Below are 13,082 nucleotides of genomic sequence, written 5' to 3' on the forward strand. Positions count from 1 at the left end.
TCAGTTTATTATACCAGATTATTCAGGGTTCCAGTTAAGGTTGTTTTGTTTGTGAATTTTCTTCTTTTGCAAGTTGTGTGTCCAATCTCCAATTCTTCAGGTTTACATTTCTCTTTTTGTTTTATCTTTTCCCTGTCCTATTCCAAGGCTATGTAAGATTTTGAAAGCAGATGGTTTTTTTTTATTACGTGATACCAACTTGCTAGGCCCGACGCACCATCTTTGGAGTACTTGTTAGTCTGGCCCTTCGCCGTGACCTGTCTGGCAAGTGAGACCTTACCAGTAGCTGCACTACCACCACCATATTCTATATAGGCAGTAGTGTAATTTCAGAATCATCAGGACACACAAGTTCCACCATCACCACTGAAATGGTCTTTTACTCCCTTGGTGGAGTAAATATTGCTGAAAGGTATCATAATAAATTGCTAACCATAATTTCTTAAAGGTATAATAATAGTCATAATGAGATTAAAAACATGTAGAAAAAAAGAGCTTTTTTATGAATAACTTTTATTTACTGTAAAATAAAAAAAAATAAATAATACTAAGTTTTACAAAGAAAAACAGTATAAAATTCCAGGTAATACAAAAATATACTTGTAGTTAATTTTCTATAACAGGAATTTTTAGAAATTGATCAATTAAGCTTATTTTCTAGATGAAGTTTATACAAGTTTAATGTATCAGTTAATAAATTATGGATTTACAGATATTTAAATAATAAAATTATGTTGATTTTTTCCTCTTTTTTTAGGTTTTTTCAGTATGCAGTTATTCTCATTGTAGTCAATATTTAGCTGCCAGTACAACAGATAAAAAGCTACATGTGTGGAATGTAAAGAAAGGTAAATTGGAATTTACTTTTGAAACAAAAGAAGCACCTGTTTGTGCTATTGCATGGCAACCTAGTTCATCTGATAAATATGAATTTGTTTTTTGTAATACAGAAGGATATTTAGGATCAGTAGAGTACAGTCCTACAGATAATGATTCTACAAGTTTACGGGTGCGTAATAGTTTTGATAAAAAAAAAATTTGTGACGTGATTGCAAATTATTTATATATAAGCAACTTTTTTCATTATTTACATTTAAATAGTGTAATTGTGTAAATGTACTGTTTGTATTTTATTAAGTGATGGAGAGTTAATCCAGTTAGTTGTGCCGTGGCCCATGATCGTTGCAGATGGAAATATTTTTTTCTTGTTTTTGAGTTTTACTTATCAGCTTGGTGATGTATTCTAAAAAACTAATTTAACTTAATATGTTCACCTGTATTCTGGTTCAATTATTAGTTTGTGTTATTAATTTAACTTTTTCTTTTATTAATTAACTTTTAAATTATTAATTTAACTTTTTCTTTTATATACTTAATTAACACTATCAACAACTGGGCAGAATCAATATTTATTGTAATCTTGTAAAATCTCTCCCTCTCCCTCTCTCTCACACTGGGTGTATGTGTGTGTAGTATTTTTTATAATCAAACCATCTTGAACAACACAATTACAGAATTACAAAGTAAATGAAGTGACACTTACTTTCTTATTCCAAAAGCACTTTCATGGGATCCTGCTTCATCAGTTGTATATAAAAGATAAACTCATATTTATAAAAATATTACATATCAAACAACTTTTTTTTTAAGATTAAGATATATACAAAATCATATAAAGTCAATTAAATATAATAACAATGATGTCATAATAAAAATTAAAAATAAAATAAAAATTTATACTATATAACCTGGCCAGCCAATGTTACACACACACACATATATATATATATATATGTATGTATGTATGTAACATACCACACAGTAACACTAACACACATACACACACAGTTGTCTCTCTTAAGCGAGGTAATTGGGGGAGTTGTTGGCTCAGATAACGAAATCTCCGGTTAACAGAGACCTTAAATTTTGTTCTTGAATTTGGACAACAAACCATATTAATATTGAATTTATAGCAGAATAAGCCACGAATTAGAAATGATTATAACAAATTATTTTATTTTTCTGTATTTACTATAATAAACTCGTCACTAATCACTCTTGCATAAACTTAGTTTGATTTTTTAATGAAAATGTTTGTCACCTTATTTTGCTGGATCACGTATAAGATCATCTTTAAATGTCATGAATATTTTATTGACCATGCTTTTATGATAATAAAAATTATTTTTTTTGGTTATGTATATAGTAGGTTGAATGAATTTCCGTACATCAATGTACTATTTGTAGGTGATAGTAGGAACAGATGATAACAGAAACAATGATTTGCCAGCATCATAGATGATGCATTGAAATAATGGTTAATATTGATCCATTTGCCAGCAGTAAACAATGTTTAATGATTGTTCACCTGTTTATTTACCATGTCTAACCTAGGTTTCAATTGGGAAATGATGTTTTATTTCATTTATTTTTATTTTTTTATCACAGGAAATTGAAGACATTCATAATGATGTACCTCAGATTAACAGTGGTAATGATGCAGGGTATCTTGGTGGTAATAATGATGATGACGACAATGAGTTTGCCATATCTGTAGAAAAAATTAAGGCAGATATGGGATTTAATCCAGATGGTTCTATGATTGATAACTGCGATAGAGGTGTGACAGATTACTGTAACTTTTTTGTTAATTTTATTATTTTTTCAATTAAATTAACATTTGCTTATTTTGATTAAAATATATTGCGATACTCTGGTAAACATTATTTTTGTTTTGAGTCTTGTGATAAAACAAATGAATTTTAATTTTCAAAGTAAATCTGAAATCAGAATTTTTCTGTCACCTTTCATTTTTTAAATTTCAGGATTTAAGTTTTGAAAATGTTTTAATATAGTAGGTTATATTTGTATGTTATATCCTTAGTCGGTTTTTTGAATCTGTTATTTAACGTGTTAAATCACTGCTAATCATTATAAATGAGTAAGTAATGTAACTTATTATAATGTAAATTATTACATTTGATAACATTGACATCATAATGTGGCATCATAGCCTTTTTAATGAAGGAATCCATGAGCATGTTTGTGTTAAGAAATAATCAAAATTGGTTTACTTTGTTGCTACTTTTTAGGAAATTTCCTTATTTACTCTAACTGGTAAGTGCAGTGAAATGAAATTCAGATGAATAATTATGAATGAAAATAAAATCTTATAGTGACTGACTAGTGTATAAATGATGTGAAAAATTATAATTTTTGTATGGTGACTTACAGTTGTCATACTAAAAAAGAATCCTTTTAATTAAAAGAGCTTATGAATTTGTATGTGGCCCAATTAGACAAGTTATAAAGATATGCTACTTTTAAAATATGCTGTAACTGTGCTGTCTGTTTAAGAGGATGACTGACTATTTTAAATTCCTGTAGACTGGCATCAGTCAAATGATTATATTACCAATTGTTATTTTTTTGTCTTAACCTAATGCATATGAAATAAAACAAATTAATTGTTATGAAATTAAACAAGCACTATTGTATTTGTCATTATCATTCCAAATCTACAGCAACATTCAAGTTCCCAAGGTTATGAAGAAAGTTGTTCCTTTTTTAAAATAGATATTGACATCTTTGTATTACAATTAGGAAAACTCATAAACTTGAGTTATGATGCATTTTATAGATTTGTTCAAGTATAGTTAAGAAAGGTTCTTCTTCATAACAAATACCTGTATTCTAGTTAGATCTGGTATTAATATGAAGAAACATACAATGTTTTAAAAATGTATATAGCTTTTCTCTTAGCGATGTAGTTAAGATATAATACTGATGTTTTACTTATGAATAACACCGCCAAAATTGCAATCAACATTATGTTTCAGACAGTGGAAATTAAAAAGATAATATAATGTCAGGTGAAAAGAATATTACTCTTAACCCTGTAGTTAAACCTGCAAAGAAAATGTTTTTGCTGCCTATTCATGCCTAAATAGTACTAATAAAAATTTATAAAGGAGATGGTTATTTATTGTATACAAGGCAAACATTTCCTAAGTGAATGAAGAATTAATGAATATTAATTAGTTTATAAATAAATAAACTGGCTAAAGATGAAACGTTAAACTCCTTGCTGAATGATGTAGAACTTGCTGCTCTGATAGCATTAAAGACGTTTGTGAAAATTTCAATGTTAATAAAAAACAAAATTATCAGATGTCAGATAAAATGATTAATTCATACAGAGCAATAGGATCTTTGTTATACGAGGGTTATTTTTTTTTCAAGGTCTGATCGATCACGAAATAAAAACTCATGCAAAAATCAGATGAACCTTTGTGCATATGTGTTGCGCAGCGTCTCTATTATGGCCTTCAATCACTCCATCACTTTGTTTAGTTCTGAACACGCAGCTAGCACATAAACATGTCTACAACAATAGCATCTCTCGCCAAGTGTGAAGTGCGTGCGGTAATTCAATTTCTTTAGGCTGAGGGGTGTAATGCAGCTGAAATTCATAGACGAATAAGTAATGTGTACGGTGAAACTTCAATGAGTGACAGCAAAGTGCGACAATGTTGCAGGAACTTTAAAGCAGGATGTACAGATGTACAGAAGTAAGATGCAGACGGTCAGGGAAGGAAGTGAGTCTCAACCGATGATCTTGTTGAGCAAGTGGATGAGACAATTGTAGTATTGAGTGATTCGTTTCCTGAAATTTCAAGGTCAGCTCTCTACACCATTGTGAGTGAGAGACTTCAGTACTGTAAACTGTGTGCGAGATGGGTTCCCAAGATGCTGTCCGACCATCACAAAACAATAAGAATGGACGCCTCCCCAACGTTTCTCAGCACTACCACAATGAAGGAGAAGATTTTTTCAACAAAATTGTCACAGGGGACAAGACATGGGTCCATTTCAAAACTGAAGAAACTAAAGAAAAATCCAAACAGTGGATGCATTCTCATTCTCTCAGTAAACCAAAAACGTTCAAGCGAACTTTCTCCAACAGAAAGTGTATGGCTACTGTGTTCTGGGACCAGAATGGAGTTCTCTTGGTGGAATTCATGGAACGTGACACAACCATCACTGCAGCCTCATACTGCGTGACTCTTCAACGTCTACGAAGGGCAATTCAGAATAAGCGGAGAGGAGTGTTGTCATCAGACATTGTCTTTCTCCATGACATTGCTCAGCCGCACACTGCAGTTGTACTAAAGAAGCTCCTGCAGTGTTTTCGATGGGAAGTGTTTGATCATCCACCATACAGCCCGGACTTGGCTCCATCCGATTTTCACCTCTTTGCTCACATGACGCTGGCTAGGAGGACAACATTTTGGCACAGACATCGAGCTGCAGACCAGCATAGAAACATGACTGAAAACACAGGCGGCTCCGTTCTATGACGAGGGTATTGGAAAGTTGGTACCACGCTACGACAAATGTCTAAATCGGAGTGGCGACTATGTAGAGAAATAGCGTAACTATGTAAGTACTTGTTACAAAAAAAAATTTTTTTTTTCACTGTGGTTTTAATTTCGTGACCGATCGGACCTTGAAAAAAAAATAACCCTCGTATGTTATTTGTTATTGGAGATTAACCTTTTGTGTTCATATCCACATTTCTTTGCATCAAACTCTGGGGTAGTAAGCGATGTACATGGTGAACATTTCCACCAAGATATGATACAATAGTTTCTAGTAATGGAAAACTATTGCAAAAGCAAGTGTAGTGCTGATATAATAGCAGATTATTGCTGGTCTCTTTTCTGATGTTAGTTTGCGCCTCTAGGGTACACCCAAATAAATACATATGCAGTATCTTTCTGGGTATTGTGCTTTGCAGACAGGCTGCAGAGGTTCGGCCTGGTAGACTCAGAAATGTCTCCACAGTATGGATAATTGGACGATGTACATCATGTTCTGTATCTTTGTTCAAAGTATGAGTTGATATGCACAGGGACTATCAGTTGGCTTGATATTATTGGGTCAGCGCTGTACCTCCATGTCAATTGGTGAAACCAAACCGAATGGATGATAGTTGAGAACTTGATACACTATTTGGCAAAAGAAAGTATTGTTGAGGGCACTTAGGGTGCCACTTGGACTTTTCCTCGTTCTTCTGTTAGTTGCTAAGTTTTTGTTGTTGGTTTCTTTTATTGTAACTGCGTGTTGAACTCACTTCTTTTACCTTATTTTGTTTACTCTGTCTTGTTTGAGACTAATGTAAATGTGTTTTGTTTTTAGTTTTTTTGTTTTTTAGAGATAGTAGTACATCTGTGGTAGTACATCACATTTTTAATGTGATAGTTTTTAATGTAGTTTTAAGTTACATGTTAGTGTTTTTGTTATCGAGAATGGGCCTTTTACACCCATTCCGGATTTTGTTTCTGTGATAGTAGTTTAATTACAACTTTAATTACTTTTATTTATTTATTTTCCGGGCGATGATAACGTTCAACCGTTTTTCGCCCTAAAAAAAAAAAAAAAAAAAAAAAAAAAAAAAAAAAAAAAAAAGTACATCTGTGGGAATGTCACATGTGGCGTTCGCATTGGTGGCATCCTGACTGAGGCAAGAACAAGTCTGAAAGATACCTTTTGCCGAGGTTTTGAAGGTGACTTTCAGTAAAGCCCATAAGGGCTAGGTACGAGGGGATGACATGATGAAAATAACTGTCACATGGTGGGTTTCTTCCCCTACTACGGGGTCAGGATGGACATTAATTCATGCTTTATTCAAGGAAAATTATAAAAGAAGAGCATCAACTAATTTTAAGTATATAAATTGCTATCTAACACTTTTAATTGGGTTATACATTTTCAATTACTTGTTTCTTTTAACTAAGGGCGATGAAAAATTCAAATTACAGATTATAATGTGCACAAAAAAGCAATGTAGAAAAAATATCACACATAGAGAAACATAAAAAATTATTTTGTATATCAGTAATAAAAATATTAAATGAAGGCTTTTTATAATCTTATAGAAAGCATGAAAACCTTGGTGCATTTTCTTCAAGCATGAAGGAAAACGTAATAAAATAGCTTACAATACTGCAATAATCAGAACAATCGTATATTTAAAAAGAATTGGGCTGAAAACCTATTTCCAGTCCATCTGAGAGAGATCATGCTTTGCTCAATCCTTATGGCTATTTACATTTACTTAAACATTAAAATATCCACTCATACTGTCATTTGTGTAAAGATTTTTTCTGTTGTATTTATTCCACATTTTTCTAATGTTTCTTATTTTCATTTTTTTTTAGTAAGGAATAGGTCAAGATCTAGATCAAGAACACGATCGAGATCAAGGTCTACTTCAAGATCACATTCTCCTCGTGCAGTTATTCCACAAATCGATATGCAACTACCATTTCAGCCATCAGCAACTCCTACTTGTCTTCAGTTTAGATTCATGGTAAGTTCATTAATTAGATTTTATATCTTTAATTTTTTGTATGAGAGGTGGATCAAAAATAAGTTACATCTTTGCTATGTTCTTGAACTGAAAGGGATATATTAATGTCTTGTGGTGGTAGCACTGGTTATGTTGTCTTCACACAGCAATTCTGTATGATATTCACTACATGTAGTGTAGTTGTTAATAAATTGTGTCCTTTAGAGGTTTCGACCAGCATTGATATGTGTTCAGTAGTCTGATTTTTGTGGGCAAAAAATTACAATTGTTGTGAAATTCATTGCCAAAATGGTTGAGGTATATGGTGAGAATGCAATGTCACACCCCATGATCACAAAATGGTGCCAAATCTTCAGAAACAGAAGAACAAATGTTAGTGACGATGACGAACTGCGTGTTGGGTGTCCTTCAACTTCAAACACAACTGGTAACAGAATGCATGAATGAAATGATCTTGAATAATTGGCACATTAAAATTAGAGAGATTTCAAGTGTACTTAACATCAGTTATGGTACTGTGTTTGCAATTATTTGCAATCAGCTTGGTTACTGTAAGATGTGTGCACGATGGGCGCCACATCTGTTGACCGATAACCACAAACATCAATGTTTTACGTCTGCTCTTTCTTTTTTTCAACATTATTCCAGGATTGGTCCACAGTTTTTGAAACAAATCATCACAGGGGATGAGAGATGGGTGCTTCATTACACTCCTGAGACAAAATGCACATCACATGAATGGAGACACAAAAATTTGACGCAGCCAAAAACAATCTCACATGTTCGAAAGGTTATGCTAACAGTCTTTTTCAAGTCTGAGGGAGTTGTTTACAATGAATTTATGCCTCGAGGAACAACAATCAATGTTGAATCTTACTGTGAGACTTCAAAAAAATTGCGTAAAGTCATTAAAGCTCAAAGACTTGGAAGATTGAGCGATGGGTCATTTTGCTTCATGACAGTGCTACTCCTCATTCAGTTCATGTGACAAAGGAGTTACTGCAAAAATTCAAGTGGGAAGTGTGGTCTCATCCACCTTACAGCACTGACCTAGCATCCTGCAACTACTACCTGTTTGGTCCTCTCAACTGAGACTTGGGAGGGAAGCGTTTTGCTAATGATAATGAACTGAAGGAAGCAGTCCTTAAATGGTTAAAGGAAATTGGACAAAATTTTTATGAGAGGAATTGAAAAACTTGTCACAAGGTATGATTGACAAGTGTTTAGAAAAACTTAGTGATTATGTCAAAAAATAGATAAAAATATGTAGTATTTTGTTCAATAAGAAAAAAAAAATTATCTTATAAATATGTTCTTGTTTCATAGAGGGGGTGTAACTTACTTTATGATTGTCCCTCATATAATTTGTATTTTTCTTTAGGATTTTTTACAGTTTATTATCTTCACATTTTCCAGAATTTTAGTTCCAGCAACCTTATAATAAAAATATTACTTAGATAGAATCTAATTGTAAATTTAATTGAATGAAGAAAAATAATTTTTTTACAGTCTTAATAATTTTGGGAAATGATTTTAACAGTTAATGCCTTGTAAGCAAATTATTTTGTTAGTATTTTCAATTTCTTGAATTACTTTTATATAAAATAATAAAAAATTAATTTGCTTTTGGAAGATATTTCAGCTTTTACTTGGGGACATCTAAGTAAAATATTTTGCATATGTTATTGAGAATACTTAAAAAATTTGATATAGAATAAAAAATTCAACCTTGCTGATCATTTCATTCAGATTACACATGCATTAACGTGGGATTATATTGTAAAAAGTAACAAATTAAATACAGCAGGAAAGTATGAAATATGTAAAAAAATGTCCATATCCTTATTGGATTTTTATTATTTGTGTGTTAGTTACTCTTACTGGTTAATCTGTTACTCAAACAATTAAGATATTTTTCCTATCATAATCCACCTTTCTTCAATAATATGTTCACCGTTTTCATACCTTATATTAGGCATAATCCATTACATTAAATTATATAAGAAAATATAATATGTATTAAATTATGTAAAAATATTAGCAAGAAATGACTATGTAGAATTCATTGTCAATAGAATATGAATTCTATGGTTTTCAATCCTGCAGTTTATTCATTAGTATTAATAAGAATAGAATTATGGAATTTAAATATATTCAAGTTTTATTTTTTGCTAAATGGAATGATTGTTTTATTATTTTATCAGGTCGGTTCCTCTGATTCTTTTGTTGGTGACATGAGTGAATAACTTTTAAATGATAAATTAGGCTATCTGCTTAAAACATCCTAAACAAGAAGAGTTTTCAGTTTTTATCATATTTGCTCAGTATTGGATAGTTTTAGCATACCACCATAATGATATTTGTATTTATTCTGATACTAGTTATTTTTAAAATTGGTAAAAAATGTTAAGAACTCATGTAAAAGTGTTTAATTGCTAACTAAAATGTTTATGCATTTTTTCACATTCTAATGAATTTAAGCTCAATTTCAATAGCAGTCTGTTTATATCATTTCTCTGCACATTTTTCATACAGGAAGCATTTTTAGCCCATCTTTTCAATTTTCATAAAATTAAAAAATTGTAAAATAAGATAATTTAAAAGAATAAATAATTAAAACATTTTCAAATAAAACTGTATTTAAAAACATAATTATAACTTTTTAAATTTTGACTGTTAAGATATAATAATCAGCCCTACTAAATTGGAATGTTCATAAGTTGGTTTTAATTTTGCATTGACTTAAAACAGGTTGAAATTTAAATATTAGTTGGAAAGTGTAATTTTTACTTTTTGTGGAGCATTTATTTATCAGTTAAAATTTATTTCATTTACAATTTATGCAATATCTAGTAACAGCTTTGCCTAGAAAAAGTGGATGTAGAAAAAATTATATTCTGATAAGTGATGGTAATATATATGTGATTCATTATTTTAGAGCCTAGATATTGCTGCTATTATTTCAAATTAAAAATACTGAATATATGTACTGCTTCAAAGTGTGAATTACTTGAAATAATAAGGATGCTTTTTTAATTTAGGGTTGTTAAATTTTTATGTATTTATTTTTTTTTTATTAAGCATGAAAGATATGTATTTGTATTATTTTCATTTGAGTCGATGAGTTTCAAAACTATCTATTTAATTAAACAACCTAAAATGTTTAGGAAATACAAAGACTTGTTTTTTGTTTTTTTTGTAATAATGATTTTGATGTTTTTATAATTGGAATTTTAATAAAAATCATGCTATACTAAATAAGGAAATAATAAATGTATTACACTCCAATAATTTAAAATAATGATTGAAAATTGTAATTGGTTACTTCTGCTTGTTGCAAATAATAAAACAAATTTGTAAAAAAATATTAAAGGTTTATTAAAAAATACAGTGATAAAAAACATTTGATAGCTAATAAATAGTGAATGGTTCAAAAATCACAATAGTCCAATTTTGTTGTGATCAAGTTCCATCACTAAAAATTATGCTAAACTACACAATCTTGACACAAAAATGTTTAACTTCAAATCAGAACCATGTTTGTTCACATTAATTTCATTCTGTACACAGCCATAGCCTGTTAGATTTGACCATTCCATCAGTTTCTTCGCAATTTTTTTTTCTACTTATTCCACTAGTATACTTCTGTAGAAATGAAAAAAATGTACTTTTGTAAATTTGAAAAAAAAGATAATTAGATGGTTTTGAAACTCATTAACTCATATTTAGGTTAAGAACATTTTTCACGAACAAAAAATGTTTTACTGATTTTCAGAACGCTGGTAACTTGGTGAAAAATTATTGTATGGAAATGATAAAAAAAAAAAAAAAATTTTAAACTTGAAGAGTCTAGTAGAGTCTGTTCAGAAGCTTAAATTCTTAGTTGCTTTAATTATTTGGGAATTGTAGGTAGTAGTAGTTATTTATTCTCTTTTAAGGAAACAGAAGTGGAAGCAACCAGTTAAAAGTAGTAGCAAGTGATAGTGGTGGGGAAGAGAAATTGAAGCAGAATATTGGTGAAAAATCAAGTGGATCTTCGCTAACATCTGGTTCTGGTTTACAGGATCAAATGTATTTTGATAATGATGTGGGTCACTGGCTTGGTCGTTTGCTTAGTATGACCTCATATCAAAAAATAGAAGTAATAAAGAACTGTTGGTCACCAACTTCAAGTTAGGACTTTGCTAAGGATGCTGTGCAATTAAAAAGAAAATTTAAATATAGCTGGTTAGTGGATTGTGCTCCTTGTCTGGCGTATTGCAAGAAATTAAAGGACGTGTTGTGCATTTACTGTGTGTTGTTTCCACCAACTATTGTGCATGTTGTTTTGGGTCGTTTCATTATGTTGTGAGGCCCTTTACTCGCTATAAAGACATGCACGAATTCGTGAAAATCTCACGTGTCATCTCAGTGGCACTAATTGGCGGCCACAGCAGCAAAATGTTTTGTTGAAAATATACCTTTTGATGTATAGCCGATTTCTGTCCACTAACAAGAAGTAGAAGCCAACAAGAAGATTGTTGCATCAGTAATTTCAACTGTGATGATTTGTGGTACACATGATGTACCTTTGAGGGGGCAAAGAAAATCATGAAGGTGTTTTTGAAGACTAGATCAAAACTCAAAATATGAGTGCATTTTAAAAGAGCATGTAGAAAAGGGTGCAAAAAATTACTTATTTTAAACCACTTACTTTTCACCACAGATTCAAAATTGAATAATCAACCTATGTGGCGACATAAAGGAAGGATGTGCTTATAGTTAGTATCTTGACAGACAAGAGCAGTGACATGGAAAGAGTAACTTTCTATTGGAGTCACATTTTTTGACAAGGAAAAGATGATAGTTCATGAGGAGTTTCTTGGGTGTGTAGTGTTGACTGACAAAATTAAGGAATTGTATGCAAAATCTGTAGCATCTGCATTAACAACTATGTAGAAGGGTAGGCCGTGATCCAGAAAAGTGTGTCGGACAAGTATGCGATGAGTGTTCCAGTATGGCAGGAAAGGTTGGTGGTGTCGAGAAAAGTATACAAATGTTATACTTTTACTGTGCTAGTTACAAACTGAAATTAGTAAATTTAAATGAAATAGCATGATATGAAATACGGTTTCCATAATAAAAGAAATAATAAGATTCTTCTGAGAATTGGCCCTTCATTGAAAACATATACCGAATACACCAATGCGAAGTAAAAGTATTGCCACATTCAAGAAATATTATATGCAGATCGTTATGGTGCTTGAAAAACTATCAACAGATAGTAACAATGCAACGAGAAAAGCTGATTTTCAAATGCATTATGCTGCTACAAAATCAGAATTTATTCTTAGTGTTTGTCTCATAACAAAATATTTGGCCCTCCTATAACCAGTGGTAAATACTCTTCAGTCACAAGTGTGGACTTACTTCAATGTGCAAATCATAAAAAAAAATCACAAACATAAGGAAAGAAATTATAGTGGAAATGAGGTTATTGAAAGTGAAAGTGTATTAGCAGGGGCTGAAACAATAACTGAGCATATTGGAACAGATTTCAATATGCCGTGAGTCATAAATCAGCAGAAACATTGTGTGAATCCACCAGCACAGATTCCTTGCGACTTTTGGAGAAGATCACTAATTATTCCATATACAAATCCATAAATAATTTCTCTGAAAGAGCATTTATCTCAGGAGAACTTGTCTGCATTCTGACTGCTTACGT

General features: G+C 31.2%; 1 protein-coding gene across 2 annotated transcripts in view; it reads left to right on the plus strand.

Moving 5' to 3' along the window:
* The window catches only part of Ctf4 (Chromosome transmission fidelity 4), a 92,978-nt gene that overhangs the window by 44,951 nt on the left and 34,945 nt on the right, over window positions 1–13,082 (plus strand). For both annotated transcript variants that reach the window (XM_075357015.1, XM_075357016.1), the window contains exons 7-9: window positions 758–1,009; window positions 2,449–2,620; window positions 7,224–7,375. In XM_075357015.1, the coding sequence (XP_075213130.1) occupies window positions 758–1,009; window positions 2,449–2,620; window positions 7,224–7,375 (576 nt within the window). The remainder of the gene's footprint in view (window positions 1–757; window positions 1,010–2,448; window positions 2,621–7,223; window positions 7,376–13,082) is intronic.

Source organism: Lycorma delicatula, chromosome 2 (assembly GCF_047948215.1).
Source record: "Lycorma delicatula isolate Av1 chromosome 2, ASM4794821v1, whole genome shotgun sequence".
NCBI lineage: Eukaryota > Metazoa > Arthropoda > Insecta > Hemiptera > Fulgoridae > Lycorma > Lycorma delicatula.